The sequence below is a fragment of the Galeopterus variegatus genome, unplaced genomic scaffold (assembly GCF_000696425.1).
Source record: "Galeopterus variegatus unplaced genomic scaffold, G_variegatus-3.0.2 Scaffold1612, whole genome shotgun sequence".
In the NCBI taxonomy this organism is placed as follows: domain Eukaryota; kingdom Metazoa; phylum Chordata; class Mammalia; order Dermoptera; family Cynocephalidae; genus Galeopterus; species Galeopterus variegatus.
Genome location: NW_007727723.1, coordinates 206406 through 226205, shown reverse-complemented (window position 1 = coordinate 226205; position 19800 = coordinate 206406). Strand labels below are relative to the sequence as shown.

At 36.9% G+C, this 19800-nt stretch overlaps 1 protein-coding gene across 1 annotated transcript in view; it reads right to left on the bottom strand.

Moving 5' to 3' along the window:
* Positions 1-19800, bottom strand: part of LOC103594718 (neuroblastoma-amplified sequence) — a 301995-nt gene that overhangs the window by 83316 nt on the left and 198879 nt on the right. The window contains exons 34-35 of the mRNA XM_008577970.1: positions 14383-14633; positions 13040-13374 (exon numbers count right to left, since the gene is read on the bottom strand). Coding sequence (XP_008576192.1) covers positions 13040-13374; positions 14383-14633 — 586 coding nt within the window. The remainder of the gene's footprint in view (positions 1-13039; positions 13375-14382; positions 14634-19800) is intronic.

Sequence of the window (19800 nt, the reverse complement as noted above, 5' to 3'; positions counted from 1 at the left end):
TTACTCCTCTCTCTCATTCCCTTCTAGCCATACTGGCCTCCTTTGCTGTTGCCCAAACAACCCCAGCATGCTCCCTGCCAGGGACTTTTTACCTCCTATTCCATCTTCCCTTGCATCACCAAATAGCTTGCTGCTGCCTCACTGCCCTAAGCTCATATGATACCTTCTCAGTGAAGTTTTCTTTGACCTTTTATGTTAAATTGCAGCAGTCCTTCTGCCCTGCACTCCTGAGTCCTTTCTAGGTTAATTCTTTGCTTGTGTTTATTACCATTTCACGTGACTAAACTTAACCATTGTTTATTATCTAGTTTCCACCTCTCCCTATTGTATGTTCCCTAAGGTCAGAAATGTTTGTCTATTCTGTTTAGTGCTATATATCTAGCATTGAGAACAATTCCCAATATGTAGTAGGTACATATTGGTTATCCATTGTATAACAAATAACCCAAATTTAAAAGCTTAAAATATTTATCTCACAATTTATGTGAATCACGAATCTGGGCACAGCTTAGCTAGATGCTTCTGGATTGAAGTCTCTCGTGAGGTTACAATCAAACCATTGGCCAGGATTGTAGTTTCATCTGATGACTTGATTGGGGGTGAAAGAAACAGATGCATTCCCATGCTTATTTACATGGTCATTACCAGCCTCAGTGTCTTACCATGTGGGGCTCTTCACAGAGCTGCTTCAAAACATGGCAGCTGGATTCCTCCAGAGTGAACAATCCAGGAAAGAGAGAGAAGGAGAACACCAGACAAAGGCTTTATAAATAAGACCACAAAAGCACAGGCAATGAAAGAAAAAATAAACAAACTGGATTATGTCAAACTAAAGAGGTTCTGCACAGCAAAAAAGAAAATTAACAGAGTGAAAAGACAACCTACAGAATGGGAGAAATTATTTGTAAACTATGCATCCAACAAGGGATTAATATCCAGAATACACAAAGAACTCAAATGACAATTCAAAACAAAAAACAAAAAACAAGTAACCTTTTTAAAAAATTGACAAAGGGGCTGAATAGGCATTTCTCAAAGAAAGATATAAAAATGGCCAACAGACACATGAAAAAATGCTCAACATCACTAAGTATCAGGAAAATGCAAATCAAAATCACATTGAGATATTATAGTGGACTGAATTATGTTCCCCCCAAATTCCCTGAAGCTTGAATTGTGTCCCCCAAGTTTTATGTATTAGAAACTTAGTCCCCCACTGTGACTGTTACGAGGGTGGGAAATCCTATTATGGTAATTGGAAGGTGGGGCTTTGAAGAGGTGATTGGATTGTAGGACCATGCTATAGTGAATGGATTAAAAATGGTGGTCAGGGGCGTGGTTCTGAGGGCTTTAAAAGAAGAGAGTCTGTCTCTCTCTCTGCTCTCTCTGCTTCCACCATCTTGTAATGTGAGACCCCTGGGTCACTGTCGCCACCACCAGATGGACTTTGGACTTTCCAGCCTAAGAAACTGTAAGCAATAAATTTCATTTTCTTTATAAATCACCCAGTTCAGTGTACTTTGTGATAAGCCACAAAAACGGACTAATACAGATGTCATCTTGCCCCAGTCAGGCTAGCCATTATCAAAAAGACAGAATAATAAATGCTAACAAGAATGTAGAGAAAGGGGAACGCTCCAGAAAACAGTATGGAGGTTCGTCAAACAACTACAGGTAGAGCTGCCATATGATCCAGCAATCCCACTGCTGGGTATATACCCAAAGGAATGGAAATCATGTCAAAGGGATACCTGCACTCCCATGTTTATCACGGCTCTATTTACAAGAGCCAAGAGTTGGAATCAACCTGAATGTCCATCAGTGGATGACTGGATAAGGAAATTGTGGTGCATATACACACAATGGAATACTACTCTGCCATAAAAAAAAAAAAAAAGAAAGAAAGAAAGAAAGAAATTCTGCCATTCACAGCAACATGGATGAACTTAGAGAAAATTATATTAAGTGAATAAGCCAGGCACAGAAAGAGAAATACTATATGTCCTCACTCACAAGAGGGAGCTGAGAAAATAATCAAATAAAAAAGAAAGAAAGGTACCACGATCACAATAATTCCTTGAACTTTCAAAAGAAGAGTATAGAACTGAGGCTAATAGAGGTAGGCAAGGTGGACAGGGAGCAGGGGTTAGTGAGAAATTGGCAAAGGGTCACAAAAAATGATTACAATGTGTAAGGCTGAATACACTATTTATCCTGATTTGAACATGACATATTGCAGAGGTACTGATATTTAATGCTGTACCTCACAGACATGTACAGTCAATTATGTCTCAATTAAAAATAAAAATAAAAGAAAGAAAGAGAATGCTAGAGATGGAAGCCACAGTCTTTTTGTGATCTAATCTTATAAGCGGCACCCTATCACCTGTGCTGCATTCTACTTACTAGAGGCTAATCAGTAAGTCCAGTCTGTGTTCTAGGAGAGGGGATTACACAATGGCGTAGGTACTAGGAGGTAGAGACCACTCGGGGCCATCTTAGAGGCTGCCTACACAAGCATTCAATAAACATTTGTTCAAAGAATGAACGAATAACCAATGATGCATGAGTGAAAAAAGGAAGATCCTAAGCCAATGAGAAAATCAAACTGACTTCTCCAGTAACTTAAATTTTTTTTTACTTTTAACAAATGGAAAAAAGGATGAGTAGGACAAACAGTCAAGTCTGAAGCATAAATAATGCCATGTAAAACCTTTACTAGGAGAACCTTTCCATTCTTTAGAGTCTTGTAAAAGAAGGTCATTTTTCTCAGAACTCTTTATATTTTATTTATTTGAGTAAATTATGTTTCAAAGATCGTATTCTCTATCCTTAAAGTATTCCACCTGCTCCCATTTATTCTGTGCCTTTGACAGTCATAATGGGAAAAACAATTTCTTTTTAGATTTGCTCTTCTATGCTTATCTTCTAAGCTCCTGGCTTTTTGCATTTTTGTCAAGATAGGATACGCTTATCAAAATAAAGTCTCACCTTGGAAAACAGAAGAAAGCAGTTCCTTAAAAGCAAAAGTATCCAAGTACAGGAATAGAAGAATAATGTTTACAACCCTAATAATACATTCAGGCTACCTGAAGGTCAGATGACAGCAGTATACATTGCACATTTAAAAACCCTGAAATAATCATTATTAGGTAACATTATTAACAAATATATGCCTGGAGCATAGAAGGCATTCTATAAATATTCATTATCTCTTCTTTGTATGTATAGCATATTAATACCTCTACATAGTACTTCCCATATTACAGTTTATTTGGTATGCATGACTATGTATGCCTCAATAAACTATGAGCTTCTCAAAGGCAAAGACCATGGCAATGTTTTATTTGTTTACTGCACCTAGAATAATGGCAATGAAAACGTCCTCAAATAAAAATTTCCTGAAAGTACTGGAATGAATAAGACACATTCAATTCACAATCACAGGAGTCAAATGATGACTAGACCATCACCAGAGATCAATGGGCAAAACACTTATTTCAAGATTTTTTTTTAAATTACAACTTAACATTTAGTCATCTTGTAAGCCTGAGAACATTTTATAATACTTTCACAGTAGAGTTCAGTATGATTATAAAATAGCAACACCAATCTCCATAAAATTTAGGCAGAAAAAAAGACTAAAATATGAGTATATCACTTTATACTTAGAAATAGGAGCTTCAGAAATGCAGTGTCTTTAAGACAAAATAGTATTAGATATATATCCTTTCTATTAAAAAAATTATGAAGATCAAAAGATTTTCATCCACTGATGTAATATATACTCCAATAATTAAGATCAATGTGAATACACATGCCAATAATTACATGTAGAGAAGCACGTAGTTCATTTAGCTTTAAAGTAAAAATGTTATATCTTGAATAAACTAACCATTTATTTATAAATAAACAAAAATATGTATATATGACAGTACATTTCAGCTTACCTAAAATCCTTTAATAAAACCTCATTATGTAGAGAGGTATGTGTGTGCAGAATTATGGCTCCCAAAGATGACATCTCTAATCCGTGACATCTGTGATATGTTACCTTACATGATAAAGGGACTTTGCATATGTGATTTAAGGGTATGGACCCTGAGATGGGGAGAGAAGCCTGGATTACACAGGTCGACCCAGTCTAATCACCTGGGTCCTTGAGTGTGGAGAACCTTTCCTGGCTTTGGTCAGAGAGAAAGATGTAAAGACAGATGGGTCACAGAGATGTAATGTTGCTGGCTTTGAAAATGGAGAAGAGGGGCCATGAGCCTAGGAATGAGGGCAGGCTCTAGACAATGGAAAAGGCAAAGAAATGGATTCTCCCCCAGAGTTTCCAGAAAGTAATGGAGTCTTACCTATACCTTGATTTCTGCTCAGTGAAACCTATGCCTGACATCCAACCTACAGAAGTGTAAGACAATAAATTTGTGTTGTTTAAGCCACTAAATATCTTTCTGGGAGAAACACAAAAAATAAATTCAAGGAGAAGATAATTAGAACTGGAACACATATAATCCAGGTTATTTGAGGAACAAAGAAGAAATGGGAATGCAAAGTCTTGAGGGATACTTGTTATTTTTATTCCATTACACAAAAAACAGTCATTTTGAGGAGGAAGTAAGTCTATTTCTTTGCTGTTAAAGAAAAAAGAGCAAATTGAACAAGCAGATGCAGACTCCATACATGAGAATGACAAGTAAATGTATCTAATAAATGAATCAGATGCCTTAGAAAATAGTAGGCACCTGTCTAAGGAAGAAAAAGATTGTCTTTTGCTGAAGACCTCTAACACTTGAGCAGATGAAACTAGAATTGGAATTTTGGCTCAGCTACTAACTTGCTTCTGACCTTGAACAAATTACTTAACCTCTAACCTTCAATTTAGTCATTTCTAAACTGAGATTATAATACCTATGTTGCAGGGCTGTTGTGATGATTACTGGAGATAAGGTAAACTGTCGAGCCAGTGCCTAGTACATAACTGAACAATAAATGGTAGCTATTACTATCATATTACATAGCATGCACAGTGATTTCTGTAGGAGACAGATAACCTCTAAGGTCTCATTATTTATTGGTATCTTGCCATGCATTTGGAACCATTTTCTTCTTCTTTGGAGTTCCTATCTCAGCCCATAAAGCAGGAAGTTTCCCGTATGTATCCCAAGAAAGTAAATACTGCTTCACTACTTATCCTCCTCCTTCTCAGGAGAGGAGTGACATCTGATAAATAAAAAAGGGAGAATAAATTGATTATGGGTGGCTAGCCCTTTCCCTTTCTTTTTGAGATCCACCTGAAGAGTACACTCTTCTGCTACTCTTGTTCTTCCAGTGGTAAACATATGTGGGTCAGGCCCAGACCTTTGCTCCAGGGAAGCATATCTGTCTAATAAGTTCATGTGGCTACTGTGCATTTGAAGTGACTAGTCTGAGATGATGTGTGCTGTAAGTACACACTGGATTCAAAGAGTTAAAAAAAAAGAATGCAAAATATCTCATTAATATTTTTATATTGATCACATGTTGAAATGATAATATTGAGGACAATTTCATCTATTTTGTTTTATTTTTTAAATGTGACTACTTGAACATTTCAAAATCCCATGTGGTTCATATTAGTATAGTTCTACTGAACAATACTAATCCATGGGCCATTTGTCTGGGGCCCATGAAAGGGAGGGAGCCCTTCTGACAAAGCACGTATTCTCTGCAGATCTAACTGTGTGCTTGGCAGGGTTGTCTGAGGAAGGCTGATGGGCAGAATCAAACCACATTCTCCACTCCAATTCTACCAGCAACAAAGCTGGCATTTTGATTTCCATCTATCTGACTCCTCTGTCTCTTAACTGATTGTAACTTGATAAGGGTGGATGAGATGTTATTTATTGATTTTCCCCTATCAAATCTGAAATATATGGTAGAAATATTCCTACTCCCATGGAAGTAGCACAAGCACAAAACTCACTGATGAGCACAAAGCAGAGGCAGTGATCCTCTCTAAGTCCTCCGGGTATAGGTTTCAAAAGCACCTACACTGATTTCAGTTGAGAGATCTACCAAGGGTGGCTCTCAGCTGAAACAAACATGAGCATGAGTCGGAAACGTTCCCAGGAAGCTGGTTTCTGAGTCAAATGGGATTGCACAGCAAAAAGGCAGTGACAGTAGCCACTGTGGCACTTAACTGAGAGCAACACAAGACTTAAATGGGGAAACAGAAATTAGAAAGGTCTACTGACTATAGGCAGGCATATGTAAAACAAATCAGTCTCAGAGAGGAGACAATATGGATGGACATATTTTCTTTCCTCCATGGCAAACATGTGCCACAGTCAACCGCTTGATGGGAGACTTTCCCAACCAATCTCTGGACAACCGGCTTGATCTGACACAACGGCAAAGCTAAATACAGTAAGATTTTCTCTGCCTATTCTCCCTCCCTCCCACACCACTGAGCAACTTCTGTGGTCGCCAGCATTCTACTAACATGTATTTGGACTGGACCAAGAACAGGATTCTGGGTATCTTGTTTTGCTTGGTTTAACTATTTCAGGGCTGGTGATAAGCTTCAGTTTTCTGAAGTACATATAGAGCTAATGCTAATATATTTTTTTCCCGTTAATCTTTGAGAATCTTTCAAAATAATGAAGCCTTGGTGTGATATTAATTTAACTTCAAAATTGGTGAAGAAGCTATACTACACAAACAAAACAAGGTGTATTCTGGAGGAACCCAGACACCGAAATCGGACCTCTCTAGATAAGATAGAACAGACAACAGGAAAAATAATCTTTGGACTTGACTTCTATTGAACTAATAAACTTTACTGAACTAATAAACTTTAGATTTTGATTTAATTGAACTTTAACTAAAAGGGCAAGAAGATTTGGTTTTTAGGATGTTAATTTCTCCCCAATAATTTAATAATGGGAATTGAAATTTGGGACACTTTCAAGTCGCTGACCTGTAGAATTTAGGACAGTTTCTACTCTCACTTAAGCTCATTGCATAACTTCTGGTGAGTTTTAGTCATCAATACAGTTGAGCAAAATTTGAGATAGGAAACAGAACAGAAAATGAATTTTTAGCCTAGACTAGGAAAGCAAAAGACTGTACTCTTCTGACCTATTTTAGAGCTTTCTAGGAGCAGAGGCTGAACTGCCTAATACTGATCTCAGAAGGACACCTGACAAGTCTTGCAGGTAGGACAGGAGAGGTCTCATAACATGAAGGCCCCAGGACCAACTCCTGACAGATCCTTGGTTGCGTTTCTCCCCTGGCTGGCAAGAGGTTTCATTATTCAGCCTTACCAGTTTAGGAAACCAAAAGGTCATTCCCCACTCCCTATATTTCCATTCTGAGGAGAAAACTTTCACTCCAATCAACAGACAGAAAACTCTAAGAGCAAGTCTGGCATCTTTCCCCTCTCCTGCCCACTCTTGCACACATGATAAACACTGACTCAAAGCCTTGCACCGTGCAGCCATGCTCTACCTACAACCTGCCCATCCACAAGGGGCTCTCTTTCTCAGCTTTCTTAGAGAATTACTGTCGGCAGCAGTCTAAGTTGTCAAGTTTCAAATAAGTGTGGAATGTGAAAAAAAGCCCACTCATCCTGATAAACAATAAAAGACACACACACACACACACATGTTAAATATATATAAATATTAGTTTAAAAATTATAAAGGCTAAAATTTATAGAAAGAAAAATACATTGCACAGTTCATAAAATCAAAGGATAGTAAAATGAAAGTAACATGCACATATTCCATCTTACATTTTCAAATTATTTATAACACTTCTACATCTGAAAAGATGATATCAAATTAAACTATTTTAAGAAACTGAAATTTTAACACAATCATTTATGCATTTACCAGAACACATCTGCCTTTATCATTCTTGTTTGTATCATAAATATTTAGGAAGTTAAAATGATTTTTCATGTGGGCAAAGACGGCTATGGTTTTGTAAACAGTAACCTATACCTGATTCTCAAAGTGTGGTCCACACACTATAAGAGTCCCAAATCTTTCAAGGGGTCTGCAAAGCCAAGATTATTTTTATAATAGCAATAAGATACTTTTTATCTTTTTCAGTGTTGACATTTGTAACTGACGGTGAAAAAGCAACGGGTGGATGAAACTGGTGAAATCAAACTATACTAAGAGGCACTGTATTTTTCATGGCATTTTCATATAAGAATGTTCTAAATGAAAGAGTAAAAATTATTAATTTTATTAAATCTCAACCACTGAGTGCAATGTTTTTAGTATTCTGTGTGTAGAAATGAGATATACGCATAAAGCACTGCATATAGAAGTATAATAAGGAGATCACATTTGTGACATTATTTGAAACGTGAGCTGAAGTAGGTGCTTTTTGCATGCAACATCATTTTTGCTTGAAAGAACAACTTATAGACAAACTGGTTTTCAGACTTAGATATTTCACAGACATTTTCTCCAAAGCGAACAAAGTCAGCTCTGTCACTTCAAGAAAAACAATGCACAGTACTTGTTGCCAATGATAAAATATAAACTTTCAAGCAAAAAGTACAATTTTGGAAAACTTTCATCCACCACTGTGAGCTTGACATCTTCCCAATACTTAAAGACTTATCTGATGAGATGGGTGCTCATATTAATGCATGTGATTTTTTTAATATGGTATAATGCAACGTATCAACATTTGGATGATCTACATAACTCAGTGAACCAATATTCCCAAATGCCTAACATAATTATATTACAAAATCATACCAGGGTAAGAGATCCATTAAAGTACAATCTAGACAAACAGTTTTAATGTAATAGGGTACAAAAAGTTCAATAATATAGTTTCAGAGTCCACACTGCAACTAGACTTTAAGAATCTATCACTGGCTGAGTTTCATAGTAGTGTCAAAGAAGAATGCCCCAACTTATAAGCTATTAAAATACCCCTCCTTTTTCTGAACTTTTATCTCCATAAAGCTAGATTTTCTTCACCTACTTAAACCAAAACAACAACTGAAGGCAGAAATAAATATGAGAATTCAACTGTGTTCTATTAAGCCAGACATGTAAATGCAAAATGATGCTACGCTTTCATTATTATTCCTTTTTTTTTTTTTTTTGGTGTCTGGATGGTACGGACTTCCATTATTTTTGGTTTGTCTTACAAATAGTTATTTTTCATTAAAATATGCTATTCGTGTCAACCTATAATGGCTCTATTATTGGTAGTTTTGAATAAGTTATTAAATGTTTTTAAAATTTCTTTTTTTTAACTTCCAATATGATAAATATCAATAGGTATAACCTACATAAAAGCTCCTTAGGGTCCTAAATATTTAAGAATGTTAAGACATCTTGAGATCAAAAGTTTGAGAACCATCAATCTATGATAATAATTAATTATTTAAACAACCAAGTAAGGGGTATGTACTTTATACTGTGCTAGGAAACAGGGAATTAGAGATAAAAGGCACCATCCTTGCCCTCCAAAAATTCCAATTTCATGGAAATGTACTTCTCAATTATAATAATTTAAATATTATTTTATTGTACACAAAACCTCTATTTTTAAGTTCCTTACAAGCATTTGATTTTTTTGATACTGTAAATGCAATACAAGAACTTAATATCTCCTACAGTAACTAATACTGTATATGGCACATGGCTAATGCCAAACTACTTCACAATTCAATCTGAATATACATAGAATGCATTTGATTTATGCATCAGAAAGTCATCTGCCATGCCATGTGCTATGCATAAACATTTTTACATAGGTTTCAGACACTGATTGCTCATTATGGTGAAAGAAGTACTACTATCCTTAGCTGAAAGATAGTATTAGCACTGTAGAGATCCAGAAGTTGTAGCCTTTTGGTTGAGACTCAAACTTATGAAAAAATTTAATTTTTAGGCAAAATCATGTTTTTTAAGATAAACTTATTCTTCCAGATTTTTATGCCAAATAGTCAGGATAATAGGATAAGGAAAGAAATAGTCATAATATGAAACAGAGATGCCCTAATGCTGTTTCCATAGCTCCAGAAGGCAGTACCGAAAAGTGGAGACTATCAGGATGCAAAAGAAAGATACCATACATACATACATACATACATACATACATACATACATACATACATACATGAATGAATGAATGAATAAATAAATAAATAAAGCAATCAATCAAGCAGGCAGTCAGGGATAGCGGCTTAATTATCAATAAAAATGATGGTTGAGATCAAAGGATAGACTACTTAAGAGGTCCTCAACAATTCTGCTCTAACCTAAAAGATACAAGAAGTTCCTATAAAAACAGTGGCTTATGATGGCAGTGAATCATAAGTGGTGGGATCTGGAGCACAGGGCATGTGGGGGATGGGATGGAGAGGGATTGGTAAGTGCCTATCCAATTCCAGGTTGAGAAGCACCAGGCAAGATACTAGAAGGCCTTTTTTAATTCTACGATTACCTGGGGACTTTTAAAGAAGGACTGTAGCAAATTTCTAGATAGCATTTCATTAAGTGGGGAGAGTATTTCCCATGCATTTATCTATGGATGTAGCTGTACCAGCAATTAAAAGCAAGTGGGAAGAAGAAGACATAAAGGCTGAGATTACATACATGCTCCCCATCATCTAACCACATCATGTCTGAACAAGGCAACAGTATTTTGACCTGCCTTTCATCTTCTTTTTACCGGTTTCCTGGATTTCTAACCCAATAGTTTGTCCTTTGCCGCTTCTACGAAAATGTTTCTAATTGATGAACTGGACAAGCAACAGGAGAGCAACTCTAACCTGGCTCAACCAAAACAAAATATTTTAGATTTGGAGCAAATGCACCTTAAACATTTATATCCTTTTCCCTCCTGCATATTTATCACCTCAAATTTCATGCAGATTCAGCCTCTGCCTATATAATATAATACCATTCCATGAATATTTTCCCCAAAGAACTAAGAATTCTGCTAATGTGAATGATAATGGAATGACTATTACCATGAGGGCAAAGAGCCTTCTCTGGTATACTTTACCATGGAGTGGGCACTAAATTCAGGCTTTGGGGATATTCCTCTCTGAATTCAAATATCTGAACAATTGCTTATTCTTATTATTATGCATTCTACAATTAGCTTACTAATTATTTCCAAAAATTTGGTCCCAAATTAAATGTGGGCTACACTTTTGAAAAACTGAACACTGTGTATGAATAGTACACACTTATTTTACATTTTTAACATCGTGTACAAGCTGGAGGAACATCTGGTGTTTTGCAAATTTGGGCAAATCCAGCTGTATTTCCTCTTCTAAATGTGTCCTCTGACATGTGCGGTTGTGTTTCATTCTGATTTTTATACTCTCTCTCTGTAGGACTGCACTGAGTAGTTTCAAACATGCAGTTTATCTATACTTTTCCTGCCTAAACGAAAAACTAAAAGCTTACCAATTAATAAAATGAGGCAAAATATTAAGGCTAGACTAAAGATATAAAATTAATTTTAAATGTATCTATTTCTTCTCTATAACTTACCTGACTCTACAGAAAACCACCTCTTAGAATATTTCACAATAAAGAAATACCTGTGATTGGATTATACCATCTGAACTGAGAGAAAGCAATGCAATAATTAACTGAATGAATCTTTATTGGGTGAGCTATGCATATTTTCCTTAGAAAAATACACATATGTGCACAAACAATTGTGCCATACATTTTTGGGTGGTTGGCAGACATCTCGAAAGTATAGAATTTAAAAACTAAGGTGATGAGCATGTGCTACAATTTAAAGTCATCTGACTCAAAACATCATAAATAACAGCTAAAACTCAGAGTAAACTGTACATCCTACTCTTAAGTTCAATCATGAATAAATAACTGCTGCTGGAAGGTCTGAATCTGTCTGTCCATCTCCATGTACTTGCTCACAATTGGCACACAGACTTGGCGGATTGTGCTGGGCTTCCTTCCTGCCCTCACATGAAATTTTTAACACCACCTTCAGCCTGAGAGCAAGGATGGGAGGCTGCCCCAGAATGACAGTGCCTCCCTCTTCTCAGCTGATCTGCTTGCTGTCCAGCTCCTTCAGCAGTTCACAGTGAATTGGTTAAAACTCATCTAATGACTTGGTTAAAGCTAGCCTTCTCCATAGATGTTTGAACCTCTACCTGTGCCAACCTCCAAATGAATGATTAGCAATTCTTAGTCTTTATATTTCCAGGATAATATTACTATAGTAAAAATACTTGACAGAGTACTGCACAGACTTGCTGATTTGAGAGAAGGAGAAATCAGCAGCAAAGATGGGCAAGAGAAGATAAAAAGGGAGCTCCAAAGGCAATAGAGATAACAGTTGAGACCAGAGGCTGGAAGACTTTCCATGAGATATCGTCCTGGGTCCATGCAGTGAGAAATCTACACTTGTCTAGCAGTGGTGTCTGGGCAAAAAGGGCAAGATGTGGAGGAGAAGGACCCACATTATCTATTCCGAGTGAAACTGTACATTGTTGAAGGATCAAAAGCAGGTAGCAGCATACAGCCAAAGGGCTCAGACCTGAGCAGGGAGCAGACACTGGAAAATGCAACATGTACGTCCAAGGATAATTTTACCACCACGTCATATACTTTGTGATATTTGCGTGAAATTTTTTAAGGACCCAAATTATCACAGCTAAGTTATTAGCTTGGGTTCTGAATGCAGATAATCTGAGCTGGGGACTGGAGATTATTTACACTTAGCAATAAGAGAGAATAGGATGGTGTATTTACTATAAAATGATGTATTATGAAAACTATAATAAGTACAACATGTACATATAAATTAGAACAGTCATGTCTGATTTAGACTATCTGTTTATCTGTAATACATGGAAGTGATTTTCCAATTAAAAAGCTTCATGCTTAGCCAAAAAAAACCCCAGTCCAATATGCAATTATTTTCCATTTCAAGACAGGAAATAAAAACAAAATCTACAGAATGTAAGAACAACTTTCCTTTCTTCTAAAATGCTCAATCTACTTTAAACTGTCTTTAAGGTTACCTTGGTCACAGCTTTTGGAGAAAATGTAACTGCATCCACCACAGTGATGAGATCGCCCGGATGGAGGCAGTCAAAGTACTTCATGCAGATGTCATAGGCATGAAGCCACTCTGGTGAGGACTCAGGGACTTGTTTAATGAGGTGAGGGTCTCCAGTCCAGAACAACTTCTGTAACCAGATGGTATATAGAGAGCTTGGGGAAAGCATCCGTCCATCCTTCTCAGGGATCTTGGGAACAAGTTTGGAAATAGATAAGATGTTTTGACTTGAAAGAACTGGCTCCAATGCTTCAAGAGGACTCATGTTTTCATCTGTCAGCTTTTTGTAATTAAGGCCTATTGGGAAAAAAAGAAAATAGGTAAGTGGTTCATTCCAATGTAAACATGAAGGAGCTTTCAAACATACACAAAACCTTCTGTATGGCTGAATGAAAAGATCTACCAATTTAGTTAGTCAATCAGATAGATCTTAGTTCTACTCCCAGCCTGCAAGTTAGTCAACTGTGCAGTCCTAGACAGTCACTCAACCTCGGTTTCCTCATCTGTAAACCGGGGATGGTGATATATCTTTGCCTCTTCAATCCCCCACAGCACTTATGTTTTCCTCTATCAGTACACTCACTGAACTGCACTATACTCATTTGTCATTTATCTGGTATTTCACCAGGTACTGGAAGGCATGGATTGAATCTCACCCCTTCTCCTCTGTGTCTGACCCAGTGCATAATTTGATTATTCAGTAAACAACTGATAATCTGAAGTAAACTCTCATGATTGTTACAAATGTCAAATGAATGTAGATTTGAAAGTGCCTTGTAAGTTATAAAGTATAATACAAATTTGAGAGGTATTAACCTGTTTAATTTCTTAGTTAAGAACATAAAGAAACCATTCTAAAGATTTCCACAATTTATTAATGATTCAAAGGCTCTTATATTAAGTGTACCACACATGCTTTAAAAATATAGCTCTACTTAAGTGAAATTCTGCCAAAATGCCTATTTTAAAATGTCTCAGCCTTACCATTTATATATATAAAATATAACCAATGGGAGTAGGGATAAAACCTCTGAAGCAGTAGTCCAAAACTCTGGATTTTAGTACCAGGTCTACCATAAGTCACTATGTAACTTTCAATAGGTTTCTTATTTTTTCTGGCATTTAATTCCCTCTTCCATCAGTGAAGGAGTTGGAAAGATAATAACTAAAGACGATTAGCTTCAAAATTATGTGGTTTCAGATCTATGCCAACCACAATGCATGAATATGACCATGTACAGAAAATTAATTCCTGGGTTTAATTTAAAAGAATGAGTACAAGCAGAGAAATGATCATCATCCTACCTGATGCAACTACCTTAAATTTCTTCAGCAGCCGAATGTGGGTTTCTGGTTTAATGGAGTATTTCCCAAAGTCTGCACAGCCACAGTTTTCCAGAAGAGTGAAATAATACAGCAGCCTTTCATGATCAAAGCCGCCAATAGTAGGGTAAATATACTTGACCATGCGCTTGTGAAAGGCTTTGGGATCAGTCTTCAAAGTCTCAAAGAGATGAAGGGCTTGGGTTCGATTTTCAATTTCTACTGTGGACAAACTAAAATTAAGAGCCAAAGAAACCATGTTAAGATGAGCCTCGGCCATACCTCCCCGACACCCTCAGCTAGCCCAATGGCAACCACCAAGCAAGAAGGGCCCCGGGTTCCTGAGCTGGGTTGGTGGGGGTGAGTGCTTTTGTCACGCACCCTTTACATCTGCACCCAGCCTGGCAATGGCCAAGCCACCACTGGAAGCCCCCCGGTCTCCCCTGTGTGAAAAAGGGGGATGCCACAGGCCTCAATCCTGCACCTCCTCCTTCCTCCTTCTTCCGTCACATTTCCTACCCTTTTTCCCTCTTCCCCTCCCTCCCAACTGCTCTGCAACATCCTAGAATGTAAAAAAGTAATATTAATAAAATTATATTTTCTTTTAAAAAATTAAAAATAAAAAAAATTAAAAGATTTGTTTCCTTTATTAAACAAAGCATTTTTTCTTTTAAACCCAGGAAGAAAGGCTACTTCTGTAAGTCCCTTCTTCCTGCCTAGTCAAAGACAGCAAACCACCAGGACCCAGTCAGCTTTTTATAAAGAGAAACAAACATGTTTTAGATGCCAACTTCTGCACTGCACAGTTTTTATGTTATCACATGTGGGTCCACAGTAACCCTGTGAAGTAGGTGTTACTGCACATTCCCGCAGTTGGCACTGTTTCTAATGCTTCCCAGCTACAAAATAAACCAAAATCTGCCAGTTTCTGTTATACATCATTTATTCATCTCACAACAAAAATTCAAAATCTGTGCTTCTTTACGGAAATGTAAACAACCCTAGTGCTTCAGGAATTTAAGAAATAGTGAGTGGGAGAAAAAGCTCAAACTTCTAGGTATAAGTTTTACATCCACGAGTTCTGAACTGATATTCAATAGACCCAAATTTTTTACAGTGCTCAAATAAAATTAAAATAGGAAAGAAGAGATAATTGTACTTTCACTTTAATTATCTGTAGTATACCACTTCAATAAAACACATATCTTAATATTTTCATCCTAACTTAGATGTCTTTGTAATATAATAAAAATATATATCATTTAAGGTTAACATGTTGGGGAAAAAAATTAAGGCATTTTTGTTTGGTTGGTCAGTTTGTGTTTTGGGGGGGAAGGGAGAAGTTAAATTTGGTCCCCTGCTTCTACCTGGACAGAATCATGGTGCCTCTGGTCTAGTATAATCCCAATGCCCCTGTACAGGATGAGTTTCATACTCTGTAATTTTAAGAGTTTTTTAGGCAGTCCTCACACTAATAGAAATGCCCAGTTCCCAGGGTTCTCAGAAACAGCAAAGAAAGTATTGGGGCAGTAAGTGAGACCTCTGGTAGCACCAAAGTTACGTTTCATATAGTTTTAAAGCAACTCCTCTAAAATATGATACTCTGTTTACTGGAATTACCACTCTTAAACAGCACCAGAAGATATATGTTTTTGGTTTATGTAGATAAAGTTAATATAAATTGTGTTTAAAAATTTTTAGCAGTGTGATAATACTTGGGATAATAGGAACAATCTATAAAGTCAAAATATCAAGTAATTTTTAAAAACGGTCTTTTTACTTTCACTTGAAAACTTATTTTTCCATTAAGACACATTTCAAACATTTACAAAAATATTCCTGTCTATAAATATGTCCCTAGTCTGTAAAAATTTTCATGAGTGCCTCCTCTGAGCTACTTGAATATGCTAAATAACCTTCAATTATGGCACTCAACATATTTTAAGTGTTTTTTACCTTGTCTGTCTCCCTCACTGGACCATGTGCTGCTTGATGGCATATGATGTCTTCTTTAACTGTAGTTTCTCAATACCAAGGACCAGTGTGTGATACAAAGGAAACAGTGCATGTTGTGTGAATGCCAAACAGATGGGCGGGTAGACACAACATCAGGCATGCTCTAAGTACAAGGCACTATGCTCAGCACCAGGGAGGATATGAATGAAGATTTACAGCAAGGAGCTCTCATCCAGGTTTGAAGATCTAGTTGAGTTTTAAATACTTGCAGTTAAATAACAGTGCAAAGTATGGTATGGGCTGACAAAGGGCACACAATTAGATTCTAATTAAGAGTAGGATCGCTAAAACCTATGACGTCAGAGGAGGTAGAAATCAATGATAACAGAAGGCGTTATGGAAGAAGTACTCAAGCTTGGCACTGCAGAAAGGAATGAAGCAGAAATAATGGGAACGAAAGTATGAAAATAAGTCACAAGACCTGTACAGGAACAATGAGCATAAATGGCTGGCTGGTCAGAAGATATTCTGGATACTATCACTCTTCAAGGTATGCAACGTCATCTCTGAAAGACACGGTACACACAGTGGTACAGGAAAGTGACTCAGAATCTCTGATGTCCCTTCACAATTTACAAAACGAAGACTGAAAACAATGCACTGAGAAGAGGTAAATAAGAAACTGTGTAACCCTAGTAAGATGAGTTTTATTGATAGCGATTTGCGGGCAGAACAACATGCCAAACAAGGTAGGGAAAACAAACTTGCATTTATTATGCAGATTACTCTGCCAGCAAAGTTAAAGCTGTATAATTATCAATTTATAGATGAGAAACTGCCATTCAGAGAGATAAAGTGACTTGCCCGTGACTGAGAGTCCAGATCTGCCTAGACTCAAAGCATGTTTGTTCACATCACAAAAAACATCGATTCATTAAGGTCAAGCATCCACACTAACAAGCACGTCAGAAACAGGGTTCTTTCTGTAACACAGACATCAGTTCTCCCCCTAGCAGCATGAATCTAAAAGAGTTCTCCTGTCATATTTCATTCCTGACACCCTGACAGAGTATTCAAGACAGACTCATCCACAAAATGGACAATGACTAAAACATAACAGTTTTCGTTCTTCTGACTTGATTCTCAATACAGTCTCTCTCACTCAGCATTACTTCCCCCTTTTGCCCATCCACTTCTTCTTCTGTGCCTACAATTTGGTTTGCCTCATGTGCAATTTTACCTAATTATCTTGTCAAGACAGACACTGGAATACCTTTCCTGACACATGATAAATACCAAAGCCTCCCTTTTCAGTAAATTACAATCTGCTAAGATCTTTTACAGATGCCAGTAATCAATAACACATTTCAATAGTTTCCTCTGAAAGAAGCTGTTATCTTCCGTTTGAAACAAGAAATAAAATCTCTGCTTAGAAAACAATTTCAAAGAACACACATTCAAGAAAGTAGAAAGAAATACCATGAAACCACTGTGGACTTTTCACTAATCAAATTAATGATTACTTTTAAAAACTGTTTTAAGTGCTTTTTCCTGAACCAAGTTTTAGCTATAAAGCAGCTTATATATATAGTGCATATTTAACTTGCAGAGATTAAGTGCAGGAAGAAGTTAGTTTTAGCTGTATTCAATACACAAGGAATAAATTATTAGTACTAATCCCTAGATTAAGGTGTTCTGTAATGGCTTCAAGTTGTCAATCACCCAAAAATGTGATTCAAGAACAACATATACAAGAAGACAAATTTATTTAAATACATTTTTCTTTACTCAGCCAGAGATTGAGTGATAATGCAATTTTATTAGCTGACTGAAAGGAATATTTAGAAGGGAAGAGGAAAGAGGGAAGAAGGAAGCAGGAAAATGGGGGAGAAGAGAAGGGAGAGGGGAGAGAGCTGCTGGAAAAGGCTAACGGAAGAGCAAAGGGGATGGAGTAGTGGTGGAAATTAAAATTTACAGATAACCTGCCAGAACTTTCACTTCTACTACCTCATTTAATCCTCATAATAACACTCTGTGGAAGCCCTTGTTATTCCTATCCTCTGAAGGAAGCTGAGGCTCAGACAAAAATCACACAGCTAGTGAGAGGTGGAGACTGGTTCCAATTGAGTCTTTCAAGCACAGCTCTCCGCTTCTACTCAATAAAGCAATAAAGCCGATGTTTTCATCCTGAAATTTTATGTTGGGTGCAGCTCAGATGCAGTGGCTTGTAGGCATTTCCCTTAAAGACTAATCCTAAGAGTATGAAGGTTTATGAATCCAAATAAATGAGCATCGCCAGGGGTGAACGTGGCTTCACCACTGACTACTGTGAAACAAGACAAAGTCTTCCCTCTAAATTAAAACTATTCCTGACTCAGGGAATCAATCTGAGACACTCACCACATAAATGCCTCAGAATGAACTTGATGTGGCATACTGGATCTGCAGTGCTGCCTGGCAGCTCAAGGAAAATGTGGTTAAAAGAATTATGGCACTTTTCAGTTTTGCCAACATTTTGGCCAAGTGTCTTTGCGAACTGAAAAATGGAGTTCAACTAACCTTTCAAGATCATCCAAATAGCTGATGAGAGAATCATTAATAAGTATCTCTCAGAGTTTATTTCTTGTCTCAATGGTATTGAGTGAGGTCCTGCACGAAATGTTTTATGATATGAACAGAGTGGTGACGTTGAAGGCCATCTGAACAGTCTTTGTGTCCTCTGTAAGGATAGCCCTGTCCCCTTACGTCTTTTAATTTCCCATAAAATGTCAATTCTCACTGGTTTTTATAGCCTTATATTATTACCACTCTAACAAAAAATATTTTAAGAAACACACTGATATCCATACTTACTTTTAAAAATAATTGTTCAAAAATTAGATGTGCAATGTTAGGCTAATAGTGGTCATAGGATGTGTTCAGTAAATCAGCCTATTTCCAGAATTAACAATGATAGCTACTTTTTTTTTTTATTAGCACCACCCTACTATATGTCAGGTATTTTGTATAAATCTCTTGAATCTCACAGCAGTTCTGCGCAACAGGATGAGAACAGTCATTTTGCAGAGGAAAAACTTAAGCTTAGAGAGATCAAACAACATGTCTGTCAAGAACACGCTAACAGGAAAGTCACAGAGCCAGGGCTTGACCCAGGCTTGCATGATTCGAAACCAGAGCACTTTCCTCTGGATATGAACAGGCTAAAATTCATCTTCTTGCTTACATTTTGTGCAACTGTCAGGAGCTTTTGACTACTTGGGCAAAAGTGGCCTTAAAGATGACAACCTGGAGAGAAAGTTTGCAGATACACAGAAGAAATTGTTTCCATTTTAGTAACGGTAGTAATTTGTTTTTCCATTTTTAGGACTGATAGATTTCTCCCCATGTACAATGAAGGTCACGGTTCTTTTTTTTTTTTTTTTTTTTTTTTTCTTTTTTTTTTTT